Source organism: Podarcis tiliguerta, assembly GCF_965153285.1.
Source record: "Podarcis tiliguerta genome assembly, chromosome: 3".
Lineage (NCBI taxonomy): Eukaryota > Metazoa > Chordata > Lepidosauria > Squamata > Lacertidae > Podarcis > Podarcis tiliguerta.
This window is the reverse complement of record NC_139536.1, coordinates 60,427,580-60,452,820: the sequence shown is the minus strand read 5'-3', so window position 1 is coordinate 60,452,820 and position 25,241 is coordinate 60,427,580. Positions and strand designations below refer to the sequence as shown.

The following is a 25,241-nucleotide window of genomic DNA, read 5'->3' as shown; positions in this document are numbered from 1 at the left end:
AATGGGAACATACAACATTAGAAGGGAAATAGGAATGTATAAATGGCAGGCAGTAGGAACACTATGGATTAACCAGGCCAGGTGTAAATACCAGAAGCCTTGCCACCTTGACCTTGTACGACAATAAAGCAACCATCCTGCACTTTAGGCTCCAGCATCTCCACATACTGCAAGATACAGTGCAGATAATGTCCTGATAATTAAAGTCCTATAAATTCCCATGATATGTTCAGTGAAACGAATGGTTAAATTCCTATTCAAGCAAAACACTGATGACAAACCAAACTGAAAAGAAATGCAAAATAGACGAGAAACCCAGGTTCCTTTCCTAAGGCTTACCGCCACCCCGCATCCCAAAGTGCAAGGGTTACTTATTAGCCTGATCTCAAGGCAAAAGGAGGAGATGAGCAAGGCATATTTTCTCACTTAATGAAAAGGCTCTGGTTAACAGAGAACTTTGGCTTCTAAAATGACACTGATTTCTAATGTTTGGATGAAGGAATAGGCATATGGAAAACAAAAGCAGGAAAAGTTGTAAAGCTAACGTGGATTAAATACTGGGTTTTGCATTGAATATGTTCCTCTCCTTTCTTTTCCCCAGAGGTGTGGAGAAATCTCATTCGATAGCCCAGAGCAGAGTGCCAAATGTGTTCGCATGCTAGGTAAGTGGAGTCCATTCTCTTTAATCTGGAGTTTGGTATGTGGAGAAATATGCACTGTTTTAATGAGGTGTTTCTTTTCAAAGAGTGTCTGCATTTTAATGAGGTTGGTTGGTAGCCATAATTCTTCTGGATGTATAGTTGGCTTTGGTGCAACTGGTATGAATAGTGAATGCATATGAGCACTAATTGATTATAATGAGCCCTCAGTTCACTTGTAGAAAGTTGTTGACAGAGTGATTTCTGACTGTTGGCTACAAAATCTAAATGCAGATTGTGACATGACACTGCATAGCTGGAACTGCATCTATTTATTCATTTTTGCATCAACTTGCTTTTTTATTATTTTAACTAGGCAGCATAAAGAGTACAGGTTCTTACTTTTATCAGTTTTAATTCTGTTTAACAACAAACTGTTTCGTATCTAAAGCAGCTTAACTTTGACGGTCTGATGTGTGCTGATTTGAAGTGAGAAGTCAATTGGGACTGTTGTTAATTTGATATGAGGAGAGACAATGTGGGCTGGTGCCTAATACAACTGGTAGGATGAGAGGCCAACAGAAGGTGGAGCCGGAGCCAGTGACAATCAGAGCCAACCAATTCTAGTTTTGGCCCTGCTGAGTTCTACAAGGGGCAAAACAGAAGTTAAGGAGAAGGAAGTTGACAGCCAGTGAACTGGTTCTAGGTCAGAAGGCAGGCAAGTGGGGAACCTGGCTGAGGACAGAAAGAGGTTGGTACCTCATTCACCCTAATGGACCAGCTTGCACTGGTGAAGAGGAAAGACCATGTGTGAAAACTTCAGTCTTTAATTGTTTTATCCATGTTTTCAGACTTTCCAAATAGTCCAGGAATCTACAGTGGTACCTCGGGTTACATACGCTTAAGGTTACAGACTCCGCTAACCCAGAAATAGTGCTTCAGGTTAAGAACTTTGCTTCAGGATAAGAACAGAAATCGGGATCCAGCTGCGCTGCGGCAGCAGGAGGCCCCATTAGCTAAAGTGGTGCTTCAGGTTAAGAACAGTTTCAGGTTAAGAACAGACCTCCGGAATGAATTAAGTACTTAACCCTAGGTACCACTGTATATTATATGCAATGTCAGAGAGGTGGCAGTGTGACAGAACAATCTTAGCACTTGATTCATGCTGCTGGCAGAGGTTATGATTCAGCAGAGGTCCACACCCCCGCCCTACACTAACTGTATTGGCAGCGGTCGGGAGGGAGGGCAGCGCCAACCACCACAGTGACAGAAGTTCCTACAGCACCTATTAAGATATGGGCTCTTGCCAAGCTGGTAATGAAATTCACCAGCAATAGCCAGCACAAGGCCCTGTAATGAAGTATTTTGGGGATAGAGTAAGGTTGGCAATGGATCGGCTGAATCTAAACTGATCTGACCCACACCCTGCAATCATAATCTGAGGCCCTTCTTTGTGTGCCTCCTCCATGAGAAAAGAAGGAACCACTCCCCACTTGTGGAATGCTCTCCCTAGGCTTTCCTGGCACCTTCCTCACAGGCTCCAGGCAAAAACATTTGTCTTCTCCCAGACCTCTGGCTAATTAAACAATCCATGGCTTTTTAAACTGTGGAGGGTGGTGTAGAAATTTAATAAATAAATAAAGAATAAACCCACTCTATTTCCCTCAGAGGGGCATTTGAGGAGTTGGGGCAGCTATAAAGTGCTCTTGGGATCTACCCAATGCCTGTGAGATAGAAGTAACATTGTAAATAAGCTGTAGATCACTGATGATACGTTGGAGTAGTTTTAGCCGGGAGCTGTAGGTGACAATATAGTGGTGCTTCGGGTTACATACGCTTCAGGTAACAGACACTTCAGGTTACAGACACCGCTAACCCAGAAATATTACCTCGGGTTAAGAACTTTGCTTCAGGATGAGAACTGAAACCATGCTCTGGTGGTGCGGCGGTAGCAGGAGGCCCCATTAGCTAAAGTGGTGCTTCAGGTTAAGAACAGTTTCAGGTTAAGAACGGACCCCCGGAACGAATTAAGTACTTAACCCGAGGTACCACTGAATGAGGTGCACTGTTGTCATCCTTCTGGGTCTGCCCTGTAGACAATCATTCCTGAATATCTGTGTGAGCTAGTCAGTCAGTTTCCCCCTCCCTATATTGGGTGCATATACATTGTGTGTAATTTGGCAATAAGTCTTCACGGTTCTCACAAAACAGTCCACACAGTTTTTCACAGAGAATAAGAGAACAGTGGTACAAATAACTCATTAATGGCATTGATAAAACTGTGGCCTTTAGTTCAAGTTGCTCTCTGTGATAAAGTGCAGCTGTACCATGCATTGTGTTCTACACAATTAATAATTTGTGTCCTTTAGTTAGAATAATTATTATCCTCCATTTGGGCATATTCATTATGTAACAGTTATGAGCTTCTAATTTTGTTAATCAGCTCATTAGTTAACTGGTTACAACTACAGTCATACCTTGGAAGTCGAACGGAATTCGTTACAGAAGTTCATTAGACTTCCAAAACGTTCAGAAACTAAAGCACCGCTTCTGATTGGCTGCAGGAAGGTCCTGCTTCTGATTGGCTGCAGGAAGTGGTATGGCCATGACCTATTGAGATGATCCTCCGTGACCTGGTGCCACATCCAGCAGTTGTCTAATTTTGAGTGTACAGTGGTACCTCTTGATTCCAAAAGCAGGATTGGAATTTTATTTGTGGACCACTCAGCCCACTGCTTAACTCTCAATGCTGAAGTTGATGGAGGTGGCCTTGGAGATAGTGTTGGTGTCACAAATCTGATTGCCCTGGAAGATGCAGCACTCCTCCTCACTTGGTTCATTTAAGCAGCACCTCAAAATGGCTTGGTTTGGGCTCTGGTGTGATTTAGTTATAAAATATTATTTTAGTATTTTAATGATTATAGTTTTTCTCCTGGCATTGATGATGTCAACCTTTGACATGTTTGTTAACTGCTCTGAGTGCCATATTTAGAGCTGAAGTTGTAGGATGTAAGTGAACTACTAATAAGCAGTAGAGCTGCCGGAGGGGGCAGCAATTGATGGTGGAGGAACTGCATGATTGCTCCAGGTAGGCTTGAAAGTGTGGAACTAACAAAATGGAACCCAAGGTTTTAATTTAGCTGTGATTGGGTACCCCCCCCTCCCATATTATTCTTCAAGCTAATATTCCTGTTTTTAACCCTAACAAATAATGATGACGACAACAACTAATTTATTACCTGTTCTTCATCAGCAGGTCACAGGGTGGGTTACAACAGTTTAAAATTCAGTGTTAAAACAGACTTAAAACAAGTTACTGTCAGAGTAACATGGTAACCCAAGTTTAAGTTTTTGTCAATTTAAACAAATAACCCTGCCTATGCAATGTATTCCACTATCCCCATATTGCTGTAGCTATTAAAGTGCTCTGCACATCTTGGCTTAGAAGTGCCATTTGCTGTCTGGCCTTGAAAAGCAAAATCTCTTGGCTAATCTTAATCTTCTCATCCTCCACAGTCTTATCCCTCTTATAATCTAGAAAACAGCAACAAAGCTTTTGCCTTTCATTAATAATAATAAAAGTAATAATCTTATATCAAGCTCTTTTTCCCCATCTACTTTTCTGCAAATATGAGTATATGCAGTGTCCCCTTTGTACGCAGCATGAATTGTATTTCTGAGTACGTTCTGGTTGTCTGAAAGTTGGTTGGTAGGCTAGGTAGCCATAGCAACAGGTTTGTCAAATTCTGAAGCTGTTGCTTCTGCTTCTGCTAACTTGCTCTTCTATCACACAGCCATAGCTGCTAGCCTGACTTCTTCTTTTAGGCAGAGATTCCTCTCTTTCTGGGGTCCCTACTTCCCTCCTGCCAACTTCACATTGCAGATTTTAGTTATCCCATCATCTAGTTTGTGAAATAAGCTTCCTTGTTCCAGATCTCAAATTATTTCCCCCTTTCACTCTGAAGATGCACACTTCTTCTCATGCATGGTGTTTGCTTGTTTACTTGTCATCACTCACCTTTGTCAAGCTTTTGGTTTCTTCTCTCATCTCTAACACAGACTCTACAGTAACTGCTCCTGCTCATCATTTGTGTTGACATACCAAATCATTGCATGCTACTTCCTTTATGCCTGAAGAAGCCTGCCCTTCCAGACTGTTTCTCTGGATGAAAACAGATCACGGTATCTGTAAGAAGTGCAGCTTAGTCTGGTAAGCAACTTGTAAAGTAGAACTGAGATCCCCTCTTGTTTGTAAGACCCAGAAATAAAACAGTAACCTCGGCATTTTACAATCCCTAGAGTTTCTAAAGGGCTCTTCACTCAGGATGAAAAATCAGAATGGCTCTGACCGTATTAATAGAACGTTATAAATCATCACCATTGAATGTAAGGCCAATTGCCAATGTTGAAAGCCAGGCAGATTTATATGTCAAAATACATTTGTGTTCAAAATTCTGCTCCGAACTAAAGAAACGAAAAACAGGGCTCTTGTGTGTTGTCAATTGGCACAAATACCTGTTATTTTCATCACCTACCATTCGTCTTTTTACTACTAGCAAACTCATCCAAGTGTAAATCCTTATGCAACTGAAAAGGCAACACACACAAATGGAACATCTTCAGCAGGCTTGGGAACCTCAAGGTTTGCAGAAGGACAGAAATCTTTAGAATGAGAAGTTTAAGGGTGTCTGTGAGGAGGAGGCTCAGAATACCCCAATGGGGACTGAGCATCCTCAGTAAGTACAGAATGCTGTCTGGGTGTGTGTGTGTCCCAGGGGTGGAGTAGAATATTTTTGAGCTGGGCAAGCAGAGAGGGATTCCTGTTATTTGCAGTCAATGCATCAATGACTAACATTCTGAATGAATGTGCCAAGAGGTGCATGAGATTCCAGGGGCCTTAGCCCTAAACCAGGGTTTCCGTTTCCTTCAGAAAATTAAGGCACAAGTGCTTTTATGAAATATGGTTTATTTACACATATTTCCAACCTGAACCTTTCAGTGGAGAGGGTGCAGATCATTATACCTCAAGAGTGTCTCTTGTCGCTTCTCCCTCCGCGGGGCATACCATTGCCCCGTGTCACCCTGGTAACCTATGCTTCAAAAGCCTCTTGCTTTTAATTTTGGTGACATCACACCCCCTGCAACCCTGGCAACTCCCATTTCACATCTTCAAGGGTCTTCCCATGAAGGGCTAATGACTGGTCATCAGTACCATTGTTTCTTCAATGACCCCCCCCCCCCAGCGAGGCATCACCAGGCTGGCCTCACGAGGAAGTTAGTTTGCTAAATTCAGGACTCTCTGAGCCCCTTTGCAGGCATTGCTTCAATGGCATAATGGATAAGCCAGCCTTAGTCCCAGTTGTTGAGCTTACTACAGCTCCCCTTTGTTCTGGGCCCACCAGATCCCTCCCTCACCCCTATCCTCTGCTGCAGTTGCTTGGTCTTCCTTCTAATGTTCCCTTACAGCTTGGGCTCCCCACCCTTCACCTCCTGCTCTTTCTGCTCATCAGAACCATGCAAGTCCAGATAGTGCCAGGAAGGGAGCATTTCACTAGACTACTACCGCAGAAAAAGGGCTGCCCCTTGTTTAGCGTTGCTTAGTGGCAACTGGCAACGCTGCCCTTGCATAATCTGAGAGAGATTAATTTTGTTTTAGAAATACTTAAAGAGACACGTATTGGATAAACGAATTGGGATCTGAGGGAACGCTGTGCAGAAGCTTTTCCCCACAGATGCTGTGTCGAAACTGTAAGACTGTTGCTATTTCCTGAATTGATGCCAATTAATTACAGTTGTTAAGTATTAAGTAAACCAGATGTCCTGTGTTATGTCAGATAATCTAGCCTGGCTGTCTCCAGTGCCTGCGTGGATAACCTGACCACAATATGACTATATGGGGGAGGACATGAGTCTTCTTATGCTCCACAGTGAAGCAGATTCTTCTCCCATAACCCACCCCCACCCCTGCCCAGCATTTCACAGATGATCGCAGGGACACATATATTTGTAACACCCCTGTTCTCAGACCAACAATTAGTGGCCAAACTGAATTTAAACACATACATGCATGCACCCCACATTGCTCTTCTATGCTCAATGTATGCTGAGCATTCATTCTGTTCATCCTGGCTGTCTGACATGCTGAACCTTTCAAAGTTAACATCTTAAACCAGGGGTCAGCAAACTTTTTCAGCAGGGGGCCGCTCCACTGTCCCTCAGACCTTGGGGGGGGGGGCAGACTATATTTTGAAGGGGGGAAAATGAATGAATTCCTATGCCCCACAAATAACCCAGAGATGCATTTTAAATAAAAGCACACATTCTACTCATGTAAAAACACGCTGATTCCTGGACCATCAGTGGGCTGGATTTAGAAGGTGATTGGGCTGGATCCGGCCCCTGGGCCTTAGTTTGCCTACCCATGTCTTAACATGTGAAGTGGTGGGATTTGCACATAACAAGATGCCTAGCGTTTCTGGGTATGTGTATCCACTAAAACATTGCACCCTGTCCTTCAAAGAGTTGTTCTTAGATCCCTGGGGATAGAACTAAAAATGGCCACTTATACTAACAAGTGAGGGTATATATTCCATGGCTTGGATCCAGAGAAGTGCCAGCAGAAAGGGAGTAGTAGTAGCAGGGTTGTTGCTGTGACACAGGAGTATGACAAAATTGGCATGTGTTAATTTTTTTATATAGATGCCTCTTGTGGGTGGATTGAAGATGGCTGATGGCTGGGGTCTCACATTTAAAAGTAAATAAAATAAATAGTTTTTAAAGGGGGGAGGAGTAGGAGTTCTGGGGCTTGGTACAAAACACCTGGCCCTCCTATACCACCCCCTAACAATGCCCGTGAGTAGAAGACTTTTTTGCAATTCATTAAAGGTGTCTCCATCTGATTTTTTGCAATGCCCCCACATCACAGCCCATCCCTGTTTAGGAAGGCCCACCTTCAGAAGCTTTGAGAGTGGGGAGCTGCCAAAAGAGAAGGTGGTGGTAAAATCTCCTTCCACCAATCTTCTTGTAGTGCTTCTGCTAACACCTTTTTACAGGTCACACGATACAGCTTTTTTCTATGAGTTATATAAGTTTTCTGATTTGTTTCATTTTTCTACCAATAGTTATGCTACTACAGATTTTAGTATTTTCATTGTTCATGTTATTGTATTTAATTGTTTCTTGTTTTAAGATAGCTAACCTTTGTCCCATAATGAAGAAATATTTAATAAACACTAATTTTAAAAAGCAGATAAATATTAACAAAAGAATGTTAGGAGTGTTCCCTGGAGTCTCCCCAAAGGCAAAACTGGGACAGGGATTTTTCTGACAGGAAGCAATTGGCTTACTGGGAATGCCTCATGCCACAGATTTAAATCGCAAATGATTATTTGATTGTGCTTTTTGTCTTGTGGCAAATTATCAGATTCCTCAGTGGAAAAGAGGCAAGGCTACAAAGTGACATAAATTGTACTTTGTTGTTTGCATTATGTGTTTGTTTTTAAAGAGATGGTAATGAAAACCATGAAAAAACTAAACAGACATGAATAATGCCTCCAAAGCTTATGAAGTGTTGTTGTTATTGTTGTTGTTTGTGTCCCAGGAGCAGATAGTTTAGCACTGGACAAATTCCATGGCTGCTTCTTCAACTAAATTGTTAGAATCTGCTATTTCACTTCTTAATAAAAAAAAAAAGACTCCCATGGCACAAGCATGGGCTTGTGCTACTGAAATTATAGGAATAGGTTCTGCTCAGCAACATCTTCGGTTGGATCTAGACCTGCTTTTCTGGTCACAGAAACAAGTCTGATCCAGGAGGACCTCTTGCTCCATGCACAAGATGTCCCCACTGGTGCAAGTGAGGCAGATGAGGCAATAATTGCTGATTTTCCCTTTCCTCGAAGCCCCACCACCACCTCCAGAGGGTCCCAGAAGTTCCCCCAGGCCCGCAGGGCACATTTTCAGGAGCACCAAGGCACTGTAAGGGTGAATTGAGGAGATTGTTTTCTCCACTGCCCTATCAGCTGTGGAAGAGTCCAGATGAATAGGCAAGGGAAGCAGCCAGGGAGGGAAGAGGATACTAGTTGCACTACTGCCACAAATAAGAGGATTGGGGCGGAGGGTCCAGTAGTTTGGCAGGGGGAATTGACAGCAGCAGGACCATACTGAGAGCCCCTTAAGTCCAGGAGCAGCCCTGTGGCTATTACATTATCTCTCAAACTAGAAGCATCATGCTTCTGAAAACCAGTCTCTTGGGGTGTGTGAGCAAGAGAGTACAGTTGTATTCATGCCCTGCTTGTGGGCTTCCCGCAGGCATCTGCTTGGACACTATGGGAACAGAATTATGGATTGGATAGGCCTTTAGACAGACCTATGAATTCTTCGGATGGTCCAGTTCCATATGTATAGCATCATAAGGTCCCACCCAAAAGGATTGTAGCAGGACCCAGTAGTTATGTGATGTTATATGGGGGGGGGGGACTTGTTACGTGGGTAAATAAAGACGAGAAGCCTGTGGACCCACAATACTTCTGTTATGTAGGCTATTTACTGTTGTGGCAGATTTTCTTCAGTGGACTCTTTAGGGAATTGCACATGTCATCTGCTTTATTATTTAGGAGCCAGAAGAATTAAAACCCATGTGATTCTAATTATTAACATATTTCCATTTTTTTAATGACAGAAGGAATTGCAGCAGCATAAATCTGGTTGTCTAATTTCATCTGCTGTCATCTGTACGAAAACAAACTATATGCCTTTGAAGTCTATCTAATATGTGTTATGGAAAGAAATGTCACCATAATTAATTTCAAAAGACTTTGGGCAGAAAGCATCATTGTTGGACTTTTATTTCAGTCTACTTTCCCTGTACTGTGATGGGATCTATGTTCTGTCAAAGAGCAGCCATTTCGGTACTTCAGCTGTTTCAAAATGTACACTGTTAAAATGACACAAGAAGTTTACTGTAATTAATGTAGCAATGCAAGGCACTAAGGGAGGGTTATTGCTAGGCAAGAGGTTTTTGAAGTTGTTGAAACAAAATCACCATAAAATGATTTCCCTCATTATTTTCCCAAGATTTGGGATGAGCCATCCGCCACACAAATTACGTGGCAGCAAAGGAGGAGAAATGCTACTGATACACCACTGAAATAGCCACCCTTTCTACCTACCCAACCTGGGAGAAGAGCAGAACACACAATAGAATTCCATAGAATACAACTTTTAATGCTGTGAATCAGTGTTAAACTTCTTAATTCTAGCCTCCCATTAACTTTGATGACAATCTTCTCCACTCCTTTCAAGTGTCTTCTCCACCTGTCACTTCCTGCCCATCCTGCTTACCTTCTGGGCAGAGTACCAGGTTCTAAGAAGGATAGAGCAGCAGATGCTCCTGTTATTCTGCATGGACCACCTGAATGAAACTCATGGACCACAGTTTGGAAAATCCTGCTTTAAGCTGCTCTATTTTAAAGGAACTGGGAAACTGCAGCCAAAATGTTTCCATCGTTTTCAGTAAAAGCATGCAAAGGCTTATTTTAGAAGTACTGTATGGCTGGAGGAAGCCAGACTGTTGTAAAGATAATGGTACTGGAATGTTAAGAATCTACTGGAAAATGAAGAGTCATGACTGACTTCCTATTTATAAAAACAGATAGATGGCAATATCATTCACGTTCTGCATGGCAGCTGATAGCATTGCACTGTGTGCCATTCTGTGTTGCTTATTAAGTAAAGTAGTGGAACAGCAACACTTCAAGAACTGCAATATGTTCAGCACCCTGATCATACTACTAAATCATTCCTTATTGCTTATTAGGAATGTGAACCCAAGCCCAAGTCCAGCCACTGCTTCACCATTTGCCAACTCACTGTTCCATCTGTCATCTTATCATAATAAATTGTGTACTGTGTCATGTGCTTCTGCTCTTTGGGGTCTATATGGATTAGCACAGCTGGTATAGCATTGGGAATATGATGAGCTCCTGAGCATCAAAATTTGCCACAATGGTATCAAAGTGAAGTAACACACATTACCATCCAAAGAAGTTCCTCCAAATGACCACTATGTCCAGAGTCTATAATTGCCTAACTGAACCTTGATTAAAACCCAATCACCCCAACCCTAAGAAACCTGTTTTACCAGATGGAAAGTGTGATAGTGCAGATTCTACAAAAAAACAATCCATCTTTCAGTTTCTCAAACTTTAAATGGCAAAACTAAAAACCCTGCTGTAAAGTAGAATAAATTAAAGAGATTAAGTCCTAGATCAAATAGTTATAACATGTTTTGTGATAGGATAAAGGAAGCTGTATTAATTTTGAGCTTTTTCCAGAGAACATAGTGTCCTTGCTTCAAAATCGTGGCCTTTGCTTACAGTTGACTGGCAGTTTAATACTGTTTTCTTAAACTAGTCATTGGGCATTTCAGTACTCTTCAATAATCCCACACTTTTCAATGGTTGTATTCCAGCAAAAAGGGTACTCCATTTATTTTTACAGAGGGTACTGCACAGTTCCTACACTAATACTTTTGTATAAAAGTGCATACATTTCCAAAGTATTAGTTGTTATTATGTAATAAACGGAGGACCAAGCCCATGCCATGTGAAGCACCTCTTCAGCACCTGTGACTCAGCTGGGAGAAGAAAATGTGTTTAGCCAAAGGAAAAGGATCATTTAAGTCCTACATATTGCATTATCTTAGTCTATGAACTTGCCTATGGTTGAAAGAGCCTGAAACAAGGCAAGAAGCAGCTGCCGATGTTATCTTGCCTGACATAAAGCCTGTAAAAAATGTAAACAGAAGCAGAATGTGTGTGCTCTTACCTGCTCTTAAAAAAACCCACACAGTAGTATCTGAGGAAGGTAGAGTAAGAGGCTTTCAAGTGGCAGTTGTTTACAAATGGCCAAAGTCCCTGGTTTACTGCCTCATGTTATTGACATCCTGCAATTTGAAGCTTTGTTGTACAGTAGGAATTCAACCCTAAACTGAAGCTGTGAAGAGAGAGAGACGCCATGGTCATGTTGTGACTGATCACTAGGGATTTATTCCCACCAGGAAGAGCAATCCTGAGAAGCACTGGGAAAGGGTGAGCAGCAGATTCTCCCCCAAATCTGACTTATGCAGCAGAGGGGCATGTATTAGATTTCTCTCTGGGGAATAGATAAGCCCAGGATGCAGCAGATAAATGACCCTCCTTCACTCTTGCCTGGTAATGGCGTGCTTCAGGTCTTGTGCCAGCTATTGCTACAGTAATAGCTTCTTCTTCTGTGCTTTTCATGGCTGCTGCAGCAGCTTTTAGGCTCCATATCACAAATAGAAGCCAAGAGGTGGCAAAATTCACTCAATCATAACCTGCTCCAGCAGCATGGATTTGGGGTTAGGTTTGCAGGCTTAGTATACTTTCTTCTCTTGTCTCCCGTGCAGATTTTCAGCCTTGGTATACTTCTGGGTCTAGTCTCCAGCCTCACGCTGTCGCTCTCAGCCACCCTGCCTGAGGAGCAAACTACACATTACACCACGTACTGCATGCAACAAAACATGAACAGAAGAGGATACATTGCTTTAACTATCTGATAATTTCTAGCAGCTCATATTTATGAAGGAAAGGTCCATCCATGATGATTAGCTGTACTTGGCTGTAGTAGCTGTAATTGAAGGGGGGTATGCTCAGATACAGCTCTGTTGGGGGCTCACAGGCACTGCAGTGTTTTCAGACACCCCCTTTGTCCCTACAAATATTTGTATTTTATTTTTAATTGGGCATCTTTTGGTTTGTTTGCTTTTTGTCTGTGTTTTAGGATATGTTTAAATACTTTGCTTAGTCTTCTTCTTTTTCTTTGCTAGGGTATCTGTGCATACCCTCCAACATTTCCGATGAAAATAGGGACGTCCCATAATAATAATTTTACTATTTATACATCTGACTGGGTTGCCCCAGCCACTCTGGGCAGCTTTCAATATATATATAAACATAATTAAACATTAAACATTAAGAAAACTTCCCCATGCAAGGCTGCCTTCAGATGGCTCAGGGGTAAAATGACTCCATATCCTCCAACATTTTTCCAGTGATGTGCCCCCATTTCTCCAGATGTGCCCCCAGACCCTAAAAGGTTGGGGACCCCTTTATAAGGGATTGCTGTCATTAACTAGACTTGATTTGGAGCTGAGCACTGTTGGAAACAAAAGTGAGGACTAGCTGGACCTCTCTGTGTGACCCAGCAATGAAATTCTCGTGTTCTAAATATATTCCGACTAGAGAAAGCAGTAAGTTTATTCTGCATATTTAGGGATTTCATGTCCACAAATATTAAAAAACTTCATCTGTATGTGTTTTTATCTTCAACAGAGTTTTTCATTGCCTCATTTCTGTTTTCAAAATCCAAAAGCACAATGAAGATATCATATCATGGGGACATCTTATCTCATTTCCAAGCAAATAAGCACACAAGTACCTCATTTGCTTTCCTCTGACTATTACAATGTTCATGCCCCATTTACTCCTGCTGCAAAGTGCTTTCTAGGAAAAAATGTTAAACCAGGGTTCACACCATGTGCCAAAATGCCAGAGGCAAAGTGCTAGTCATCTTATATGAAACAAGTAAGAGTTCGTGTTTTGGTTTGCAATCAATCACTTTATATGCTGCTACTATGGCACAGAAGAAGACAAAAATTGTATCTAAAAGGCATATTCAGCCCATCCATCTTTCTTCAAGCTTACTCAGGCCTATGATTATAGGTTTTTTAGCAATAACCACACATAACTCTAGAAAATAATAAGCTATTGTAGGTGGTTTTATTATACTTTTATGTTTCTTCTCTCTCCAATCTATCCATCTGAGCACTAGGTCCTCATGCATGTACTGACCATTTTGCAATGAGACCCAGGGGATTCCCATTCCCAGTGTTGGTGCTACAGAAAGAATGAATATGTAACAGTGGGCTCGTTTGTTTAGGTATCAGTGGGTAAACTCTGATGGAACCTTCGGCAAAACCTCTGACTGAGGTATCATTTAAGTTGTTGACATGGCAGAACAGGAGGTTATCACTGAAGAATAGTGTCTGGACAGTGGAATGAAAATGACTGGAGTGGAAGGACAAAGGATTTTTAACAACTTTTGTGGGTCCTGACTAATTTGTTGTGGGAGAGCTGTTGGGAGGCAGGAGGCCAAGGCAGTTGAGAGCCAAAAAGACAGTTTGGTGCCAACTTAAAGCCTGCCTTTCCTTTCAAAGGGAAATGGATGAGGGTGACAGAAACTAAAATGAACACAAGTACACTAGGTTATTGATGGCTTTCTAGTAGACTACAACAGACTGGCAAGATACACAGCAGATATTTCTTTTAACATCAGACACATGGTAGATTAAAAGCAAGTTCACAAATATGTGGAAATCCTTAAGATTTAGCTATTTCAAAATGTGATGTGAATAATAACTGCTCATTCTTTGATACTAGATGTGAAATATTTGCATAGTTCACCTCAGAACACAGTTATTTGTTAGGAATAAAATGGTGGTTGTGTTGTTCAGATGACCCTGATAATTTAACAATCATAGAAGCATCTTCTCATTAAGTGGCAATAGCGACGGCGAAGAAGACTTTCTTCAACGCCTCTATTGCATCCATGGAAAACAGCAGCAGGAGACTCTTTCAGGTGGTTCGCAATTTAGCGGAACTACCTGCTCCATCAGGGCCCAGTACGGGCCACATGATCTCCTGCAATGATTTTGCAAAGTTTTTTGCATATAAAGTCACTCAGATTCGAGAAGAGGTAGACTCCACTGTGGGAGAGTGCTAGAGTCCTGTCTAGTCAAGTTGTGTGGGATCAATTCCAGTCTGTTACCCCTGAGGATGTGGACAGGCTGCTTGGATGAGTGAAACCAACCACTTGTCTCCTTGATCCTTGCCCATCCTGGGCTTATAAAAACTAGCCAGGAAGGGCTGGGCAATGGGCTTCGTGGGGTGGTGAATGCTTCCCTCCATGAGGGAGCCTTCCTGGACCCACTGAAAGAGGCGGTTATTAAACCGCTTCTTAAAAAACCATCTTTAGATGCGGCCACGATGGCCAACTATCGCCCAGTCTCAAATCTTCCATTCTTGGGCAAGGAGATTGAGCGAGTGGTTGCTGAACAACTCTAGGCATGCCTGGAAGAAGCGGACCATTTGGATCCCTTCCAGTCGGGATTCAGGCCTCATCATGGGACTGAAACTGCCTTGGTCGCACCCGTCGATGATCTCCGGCGGGCACTCTGATACACTCACATTATGCACTGAAATCATCACAGATCAGCTTTTGGCCTCCAAGTGTGGTTTTTAGCCAGCTCCAATCATAGGTAGAGTATATGAGAGATTTCCACCATCTTCACATACCTCATGGTGATGTAGTCTGCAACATGCTTGAATCAGCAGCATTGGGGGGACCCAACAAGCAGGGTCTCACCAGGGAAGAAGTCAGCAACAGTAGGCATTGGGAAGGGGGCAGGAACAGTGCTGCTGCTGCTGCTCACTGGGATAAGGATGTGGCAGAGTAAGGTGACAGTTACGTTGGGAGAGTTCACAGTTTATTCATACCTGCATACCTGTGGACCTACTGCTGACAACCCAAAGCTGCTTCAACCTCACCCCCATCCCCACTGGGGGACACCATTGCTACTTTGCCGCCTCCCCCATACATGACTGCTTGAAGAAGTGAGGGACGTCTGAGCATGCCAGGTGGTTTATTTCAGTGCACCACGGCAAGTAAAATTGTTCCAGGTCTATCAGAGCTAACTTGACAGGGGGGAGGGGGGTCAGAAACAGACAGAGTTGTTAATACTGACACACACACACACACACACACACACACACATCACAGCTGGAATTCTATCTGTCTGGGACATAACAGGCTTACAGCCATTTTTTTTTTATGAATGGATCAGTGCATCTGGAATCCTACAGAATGTCTTTGTTTTCTTTCTTCTTAACCCCTTTGTTCTAAGGGTCAGGATATCCTGGTGCTAACTACTACTGGAAAATAATATAATTGCAACAACAATGGTATAATACTTAAGAAGAACTTTGCTCTCGGTGCAACTGTGACATTGAAGTGCTTACTATAAGGACAGCAGAGTTGAGAAATAATTTTTGTAGCACAGCAGATTAGAGAACATTTGAGAAACTCTTTAATAATACAGCCGTCTTCTGTTGAGGTGGAAACACTTTAAGGTAAACATGGCAAGGATTTTAGGACAGTGGAAGTATCATGCTGCTGCTTCTGATGATTTTGGCACCAGCAGGATAACCTTGTATGTTCCGTTTTTTAAAACCTAAGGATGTTAAAATTCACCCTGCTCTGTTTCTTCTTCTTCTGAGAATGAAAATCCTGTTTATCTGCAAGTAGATTTTCCTTTCTAGAAAAGGACAATATGCTTAATTTTAGGCTGGAACGAAAACAAAAATTAAGCTGAAATTAAATTTTGCTTGTTGTAAAACTGTGCAGAAAAGGCAGAAGTACTTGAAATTTAAAGGGGGAAAAGAATAGCTCCTCTCCCCAGAATGCTGAAAGTGGTTTCTACAATCATATAGCTTTAGCCTCTAGTAAACAGGTTTTATGTGCTTTTGTAGGTAAACCTAGAAAAGCGTGCAAAACAAAATCAGAGATGACAGTGAGAAAAAGAAGTATGTGTGTGCACTTTGAAGGCAATACCTCTCTCAAACTGATTTCAGTGATCTTAAAAATCATCTTCCATGTCTTGTCTAACTTTTCTTGTGGAGAAATCCAAATAATTGTCTCCTTAGCCATCATGCAAACATATTAACTACTTAAACACTGCAACCCCATATGTGCTTACTCTGATCTAAGTCCTACTGGCTTCAGTGGGGCTTAAAACCTAGTAATTGTTCTGGATTGCAGCTCTACCAACACATCTGCATCCCACCTTTCCTCCAAGGAACTCAGGGTAGCATACATGGGTTTGTCTTAGTTTATTCTCAGAATCAACCATATGAAGGAACAGAAGTCAAGAGATACTTCGCTGCCTAAAGTCAATCAATGTACTTCATAGTGAGCATTGATTTAAACTTGGGTCTCCCCCGTGCAAATCTCAACCTGCTATATTATGCTCTCTGTCTTCTCTGTTGCAGATTTTAAAAAATCCCTTCTAACTTGGCATGTAATGTTAAATTTGTAGGTGATTTATTTTGTTGTTTTCTGCTTCGGTAGCTTAGAACAGCTGCTATTCTTAAAGAAGCAAGTAAATTTTAAAAAGAGCGAGCAGAAATGAAGTATTTAGGAATTAGAAGGCACTTTGTACACCAAAACATACTTGCTAGTGCACATCAGTACAAACATTAGTCACTCTTGTTTGTTGAAAACACTTGAAATGAAGGGCCCTCTGTTTTTGTGGATGGCACAAGGGCCTGAAGAGCAGTGAGAAGGACGTCTTGGGTGTTGTCTTCAAAGGTGAATAATGAGGAACTATTGAATTCTTTGTATAGTCTATTAGCCCACACCAACAGATGTCCTCATATGAACTTGCTGCTTCAGTCAGGGCAAACTGTACAGTGAGGGAGCTAAAGATTTGGGGGGGGGGGGCAGCTCTAGATGGAAATGAGTATAATTTCAACAGCTTGATTTTTCACCTGACAGTCTACCAAGACGACCATCTTCTGCTCTTTTAATAATTACTTTTCTTTTTAAATAATAAAATTTCAAATTCAGAACAAACCCAGAGCTGTTCTGTTAGGTATTACGCCATCTCTGGATCTTACTGCTTTCCTGATTCATCTCATTCACAGTTCATTCTGGAATGTGAATCAGTGTTATTTCCTGTCCATCTGAAGGGCGGCTGAGGTTACAAAGTGCCTTGATTAATAGTCTGCTCCTCGGATTTGCTGAGATTGAAAACCAAACAACTGGGAAGAGGAAAGGGGGGTTGGGGGTTGGGAAGCTTACGCTAATTGGATTATTTTGCAGATAAATTCAAATACAGCCTTCTTAATATCGACACCAGAAGGTAGTCATTAGCAGAACAGGGGAAATGGCCCTAAGGGCAGGTCCAGCCAGAGTGAGGTAAATTTCAGATGGCTTTGCTAGGCTACTCAGGCTTTCTCTGCCTGTCCCCGTCCCACAGTACAGAACATAGCTTGACAAAGTTCTTGTGTTTGAAGCCAGATGCAGTTCACATTATAGTGCCTAATTATTGCAGAACTGGTAAATAATTTTTTCCCTTGTGGGTGTATTTGCCAGTACCTTTGTTTGCATGTGGCTTATAGTCAGAGCTCTCAGAGGGTAAAACAGGGAGGAGGGGGGAGAGAAAAGAAATATCTCCTCGGTTGTATTCTCCTTTATAGTTCCAGCAGTAAACTGGGATTAATCAAGTGCAGTTAGCTCAAAACTTGAGAGAGGAGGAGGGAAAGGGCGAGGACAATATTTGCATGTATCCGAGAAGGAACAGTTCCAGAACACTCCCGACTGGGGAGCTTTGAAAGGTACATTTCTCCAGGGAGTTTTGGCCAATTCAGCTTCAGGAGTTACAAGGCTGCTGCCAGCGTAAGAGGAGCCTTCTCTGTACACTGGGTCAGTGATGTGCAGCTTGTTTTGTTTTTTATATTTTCTCCTGGAGCCAAAGGAGTTTTCCTCTCCAGTAGCTGCAGCCTTGTGTTTTGAGGATGCCTTTGCTGAATAGGTTTTTCAACGTGTCGGACATGGGTAGGCGGTGGGGGACTGAGGGAGATCTGATGCCCTTGTCCACGGGCAGCCTGCCCTTTCGTCAGCAGGGGATCCTAGGTTGGGAGTTGCCTGAGATGTTCAGAATGGTAAAGCTCATTTGGAAATCAAAAAGTGAGCTTCGGGGGACAAAGCAGAGAAGCGTTCAGGACAGCAGCGATGGTCCAAATATTTTGCCAGGTAAACTGAAAATGTTATACAGTTCTTTTGTTGCGCAGGGACGTTTCTGATAGACTTGGAAAAGTCAAAGCTGACAAATGGCATTTTACATAATGTGTTGCTTTTCCCAATGAATTATGTATATGTAGTACATGAGCTTAATGTTGCTTATGTGAGAATACACTTAAGAAAAATTGTATTATTATTATTATTTAGGTATTTAAGGTGCAGTTCTATACTTAGCTGGGAATAGACCCCATTGAAGTCACTGGGACTTGCTTCTGGGAAGATGTGTTCAGAATAGTCATCTAGGAGCAACAAGATTGTGATTTAGTACTAACTTGTTAATTTACTTAAATAATTTTGAGCAGTATGCTGGAGACTTACTCCCTAAATGCAATCATCCAGGAAAAAACCTAACAGTTCTGCATGTATCAACATTAATGAATATGCTAAAAAAAATGTTTCCTAAGTTTGGGGACCGTATAGATGCAGTTTTGGTGGGTTTGAAAGCCAGCTTTGAGAGCTTGTTAGCTCCTCCAGCCCAAGCTCAAAAGGGAATGAGTGAGGGAAATAATATTTTTTAAAATAAATAAACAAAAGTTTCAAAACCCACTAATTTTAACACAGTACAAATATTTATGAATGTGCTAAAGTGTTTTTTCCAGTGAAATCAGGGGGTGTTTAAAGTGCTTAACTTTGCCTGAATTCTACCCGAATTATCTTTATGACTTGTTTATAAATGTTTTTGCTTTCCTGAACCTAAGAGTGGGGTAAAAGTTGAAACTGAACTTTCAAGTGGAATCAAAATTACTTTTTGAAAGTAGTCGAAACAAAATATAAAAAATTCCTTCCAGTAGCACCTTAGAGACCAACTAAGTTTGCTATTGGTACGAGCTTTCGTGTGCATGCACACTTCTTCAGATACTTCTTTTGAAAGTAGTTTGTGAACTTTTGAAGATGCCACCTTTAGTGCCTAGCTAGTAAAGTCTTGCAAATATTTTAAATGTGTTGCATGTTTTCAGCCAAATCTGATTGATGATATTTGACGTCTTTACAAATGTTACTTTAGGAGGCCATTTAGTATATTTATAAATGGTGATTCAAATAAGTTAACAAAAGATACATTTGTGTTATTTAGACAAAATAGTCATACTGGCAATTACTGTGATCCTAATTTACTCTGCATCTTCAGATAGTATGAAAATGTCAGTATAGGTCCATTTCTTTTAGCATACATGTTGGTAAGATCAAGAAGATACTTTTATTATAATCAGTCATTTTCAGACATTTGTTCTGTGTCTGTCTTCAAAATAGGGCAATAACATTCTTTGGGTTAGAGTTCTTGTCTTGATTATTTGTATCAAAGCTGATTACACTTGACTGAGTTTTGATTGAACTTTTCAGTTGTTAATGTTTATGTATAAGGGAGGAATGGGGGGACAAATTCAGTTTATTTCACAGCTTAATGTGAACATACCTAATTCACATTTCCTGAAACAATATGGGAATCGAAACATAGCTATCCTTTGAAATTCCCACTTCTCTGAATTTTGGAAAACAATACTCCAACAAAAAATTCTGAACAAAAAAGGTGTTTATTAGGGGAAAGTGTGCATAGTAGTGAAAATAAAATGCATAAATGCATTATATTGGGGAAAGTGCTTATAAAAAGTGTATACTAGGAGAAATTAGCACTAATATGCTGCCTAATTTTCATGATGATCTTTTTTTAAAAAAGAAATTGCAAACATATTGAAGTGTGGCAAACCTAAGACTGGAAAGCTGAGAAAGAAAAATGAGCGGATTGGTCTATATTCACAGAATACGGATTATCTGCCTGAACTTTCATGCACATTAGGTTTCCTTGCACAGTGGGTACCTGGCACTTAAAAACACTCTGTACTGACCATTTGATGTACTAACTTGCACTTATGATAATGCAATAAAAAAACCTATTCATCAATGCGAATATCTCAAAGTGCAGTATAGGAAAGGCCACTGTAGGAAATGGGCAGGTGGAAGGGGAAAGTACAACAGTGATTCTTCTGTTCACTTTCTACTTGCTGTACTGACTTCGTCAATGTTCAAATTTTAAAGCCATAGAAAAGAATTGTGGTCCTGTACATCTTCCTAGAGACAGCCCTATGCATATCTTTATAAATTGGGGCCACTATCTCATCTTGGATTTTTATTATTACTTATACCCCGCCCATCTGGCTGGGTTTCCCCAGCCATTCTGGGCAGCTTCCAAGAGGAGATTAAAAATACATTAAAACAGCAGTCATTAAAAAAAAAACTTCCCTAAACTAATACAAGTTTTGGAAAGTTTGTGGAAATCCAGAGGAGCTTCTTCCCTTTCTTTCTTTCTTTCGCATGCTTACTGTACAAGCAGCAAGTACAAAGTGTCCAGAAAAGGGCTGCAATAAGCAAGCAGCCAACATCATGTTATAGCATACAGATGCCATAGTGGTCACGCAATACTTTTGCATCCAGAAAGGAAGATTAGGACTGTATGTGATGAAGGTATACCAGGAGCACACAGTAACCCCATGGTAGGAACCCACAGGCTATCATTCAAAGAGGATTGAGGTCAACATGAACACTTTTCTACACTTCTGATTGAATCATAAAGACAAAGTGTATCTTTGGAGGGTACAGGCTGAGTTAGGGAGTATATGTATTGCTTTTGGCAGGATAACTTCTGGTCCACATGATATTGTGGTGACTGTGGAGGGAATGATTGGCTAGGTGGCTGTAGCCAAGCAGCTGCGTTTCAGCATTAGTAATCAACACGGGGGGATTAAATATTGGGCTTTTATATTTTTTAATAAAGCAGGGATGGTAAAAGGAGGAAATCATGTCGGCCTCCAGAGAAAAAGCACTACATACTTTATTTTGCAGGCTGGGAACAACTTATATTAAAAGGACACTAAATTAGAAGTCTTTCCAAAGAGGTTATTTTGGGTAAAGGAAAGAGACCAGGCTATGCATGATTTCTAAAGCATTTTGGCTGGAAAGGGAATAGGGCAAATTGAAAGGGATTTTGAAGTTTTGTGGGGCAATTAGCAATTCAGAGGAATGGACCATGGCCAGAGGGGCATGAGGTAATGCTGTACCGGCCACATGTTGTGGCCAAGGGAGGCTGGAAAATACTGGAAAAGCTACTAAGACAGGAAAAACAATATTGCCATCTACTTGCTATAGCTAGAGAAAAGCTCCCCCTGTGAATTCAGTAGAACATGGTTGTCTCCAGGGCTCCTAATGGCTCTCGTATGTCTGCCAGGAATGTGTATCTGTGTATATAAAAAGTGCAGTTAGTGTATTCTGTGGAAACACAAATGTGTATATAGTGTACATATGTTTCAGTAAATGTCAGAAAAGGGACCAGTGGGAAAAGATTTCTAAAATGTGACATTAATCAGGAGTTTCCAAGGGCAACCAAGTACCTCTGGTTAATGACCAAATACCATCTTTGTTTCAGTCACTTACTGGGAAAAGATTGCATTCACCATGCCTAGTCTGTGAATCTAGCATCATAGCAGACACATTTCCAACATTTAACTGGTATATCTCAAGAACCATCAAATCCCTTCAACAAATTATTCAGTGATTAATTGGTATAGTTTATGAACTGCCTTCATCTTCATTATTACTGTTGGGCAGGCTGAGAAATATCCAGACCTGTGAAGACATTGATTGTTTTTGAGGTTATTTAAGAAAAGCATTAAACAATTATCTGCTGTTCTCATTCTCTCAACACATCTTTCCTCACCAACCTGCCTTTCCTCACTATACCATGCTCTGTCTTTTTTCCTGCCAACAACTTTGCCAGTGACATCTGTATCTGCGAAAAGGCAAGGTCATTTTAACGCAGCAGGTCATTGTGGCCACTCTTCTGACATTTGCAGGCATAAAATCCCAGGGTGAAGGGGAATAACTAAAGAAAGGTGTTTCAAGGTGTTGAGACCAAGATTAGAGAAGATCAGCATCTATCCAATTACATTACTTTAAATCCAAAGTGTGTGCAGTCATATTTTATGTTGTGAACTGCCCTGAGATCTATGGGTATAGGGTGGTATACAGATTTCTCAAAACCCATTTAAAGCCACAGGGTGTAATTCAACATCACACTCCTCTGAACATTTCATCTCTGTAAGCATTACAGTTTGCTGGATGGCATCATGACCTTTCTCCTCCCCTTGCATGCTGTTCTGGGAGTTCAACTGACAACCTCCCAAGCCAATTTTGGGCATTCGGGAGGAAGAGAGGGAGGGAAAGCCCTGTTGTGCAAGCATTATAAGTGGTTTCGGTGACTCCTGCCCATAATGACTTGGATTTAGGGGGTTTACATATGCACAGTTACATGCCTGAAAGTTACACTAAAATTGTTGGCAGTTTCTTCCAAACAATATGCTTTAGATCCATGTCATCTTGGAGCAGCACCCAATTGCTGGAATAAATATCTGTACAGATGAAACTATTCCAATGGTTGCCTTTACTCCCCCAGCCAGACTGGAGTCAGGTACTTGCACCACCACAACACACTTGTTTGTACTGTGCTAGTACAGGGACTTTTTCTCTCACTATTTCTATATCCGCCTCTAAGCACAAGTATTTTATGGCATCTCAGGATATAGATATACAACCATTTTAGGATATGTTGATTAGTACTTGAAGCATCCATTTGGTACACACACACAATCCAGTTTCACACTAGAGTGATCAAACCCACCGTGGGCTGTTTAGAGTTACGCAGTAATACATTTTGGTTGGTTGCGTAAAAGCATGCAGCATGCTAAGAAATGCAATGCGCAGAGCTGTTTCTCAGTACCATGGAAACAACTTTTTCTAGCTGTGACTGAGGCACTATGGAACATTATGTTTGGTTCTGAAACGAGTAACTGTAAAATGGAGGGCTGTGATCATTATTCCTCTGATGGAGTATAAGCATCATGACCAGCATTACTCCTCACTGTTTCTCCAGAATGGAAAGGGGAAGAAAGAGGGCTATGGGCTTCCAAAACAGTTGCATGACAGGATATCCACAGGAGGTAAACCTAACCCTGCTGTCAGCTATCACTTCATGTACGTCACTGATTAGGGTGTGGAATCACAAACTAAGAGCATAAGAACAGTTCTCTGGCACATCAAAGAAAACTACCTCACATTACAAAATACAACATGGATGAACTCTTCACTGGTTGTTTAAAGCAGAATTTCACTGGGCTGGACCCAATATAACGGAGCAGGATTTTGTTCTATATTTTTAAACACAACAGGAATTACTCATTGTTTAGTTAAATATGGTAGGTTTATTCTACTGTACAGCAATTGTCAGTGTGAATTCTCTGCCTTCATGAAAACCATACATCTCCCTCTGTTTCCTTCCTTCATATTAAAATGCTTGGCAGATCTCTGCATCCACAACAGGAGGGACACGCAGTCACTTCAAATGCTTTTATGTATAATGAGGGTGTATAAGTGTGTACTTACTTCTCAGATGCCTTCAGGAAGTGAAACATCTCAATAGCCTCTCCCTTTTCCTGTAGATCTTTTAACAACTCCAGTACACAAATGTTTCCCAACAAATACGTGAACACAAAGAACTGCGGCTTTCTATCAGATGACTGAGTAAAATTGTTTAGGAAATTAAAACAAAGAAGTTGATTGGTTAAGCTGGTTGGAATAAACATCAGTCAAACTTTAGGATGCCTGTATTTTTCTAAACCAACCAACCAACCAACCAAACAAACAAACAAACAAACACCCTCTTTATTGCATATTCTCCCCCCCCACACACACACACTTAATAGAAGTTTAAACAAAAACAAAAACCTGTTGCCTCCCCATCCCTAGCCTCTATGCCTGGTTGGAGTTGAGGATCTTGCAACACTATCAGAAAATGATTGAAAAGCTAATTCACATCTTATCCTGTCTTACCTGGAAGCAACCCAGCAGTGCCTCTCCATTGCATGTCTCCACACCATGCCACCATGTGGTTTGGTGAAATGATGTAAAAGGTTGTTTCTGTATATTGCACACACACATCTTCCATGGAACTGCTGCCATGAGGGCAACTTCTAAAATACCTCACCCTATGTTTTCATGAACCACTAGAATAGAGGAGGCTCAAAGCTTTGGAGTAGCTACCAAAACACTCATTTGTTTGTCTGCACTATTTGCTTTTGCTTCATGGGAGTCACTGTCAAGAGGTTACTTGCCAGTTTTTCATAGGTACTCCAGCAGGGCCTGGAGAATATTGTCTAACTGATGGCTATGAAGATATGCCCATCTGACAGAGCTGATTTTATTTCCATTGTTTCCAATGTCCACATACTTGAGTGATAGCCATCTAATTGGGTTGTGCGTATTAAATTTTAGTACAATAACAAGTACTTTCTATATAGTAATTATGATCCTGATTGAAAGCCTGATTATTTGTTTTCACCTGATTATTTGTTTTCTTGATATTGTCATATAGGGACAAAAATGTGTTATCAGAATCTGGTTTAATTAGATTGCCTTGCATCTACAGCTGGAAAATGCTATTAAGTTCAGATTTATCATTGAGTACTGAATATACTCACAACTAAAATTCAGTTTTCTATGCTTACCTAAATTCTGTCTTTGATTTAATGGTATAATGAATGTATTTATTTTTCTGACCAATGGGTGCATTATTTTTAGGCACATACTGTCTGCATGACAAAGTAGGGTAAAGGCTTACGT

At 41.2% G+C, this 25,241-nt stretch overlaps 1 protein-coding gene across 5 annotated transcripts in view; it reads left to right on the top strand.

Annotated features, from left to right (window-relative positions):
* The window catches only part of PDE7B (phosphodiesterase 7B), a 162,583-nt gene that overhangs the window by 77,972 nt on the left and 59,370 nt on the right, over window positions 1-25,241 (top strand). For 3 of the 5 annotated variants that reach the window (XR_014509847.1, XM_083435043.1, XM_083435044.1), the window contains exon 2: window positions 602-662. Coding sequence is in view for 4 of the 5 variants with exons in the window: in XM_083435043.1 (XP_083291169.1) it covers window positions 602-662 (61 nt within the window). In the remaining variant the exon portion in view is untranslated. Of the gene's footprint in view, window positions 1-601; window positions 663-17,640; window positions 18,531-25,241 lie in introns of those variants that run through there. The other 2 variants (XM_083435042.1, XM_083435041.1) reach the window with 2 other exon arrangements.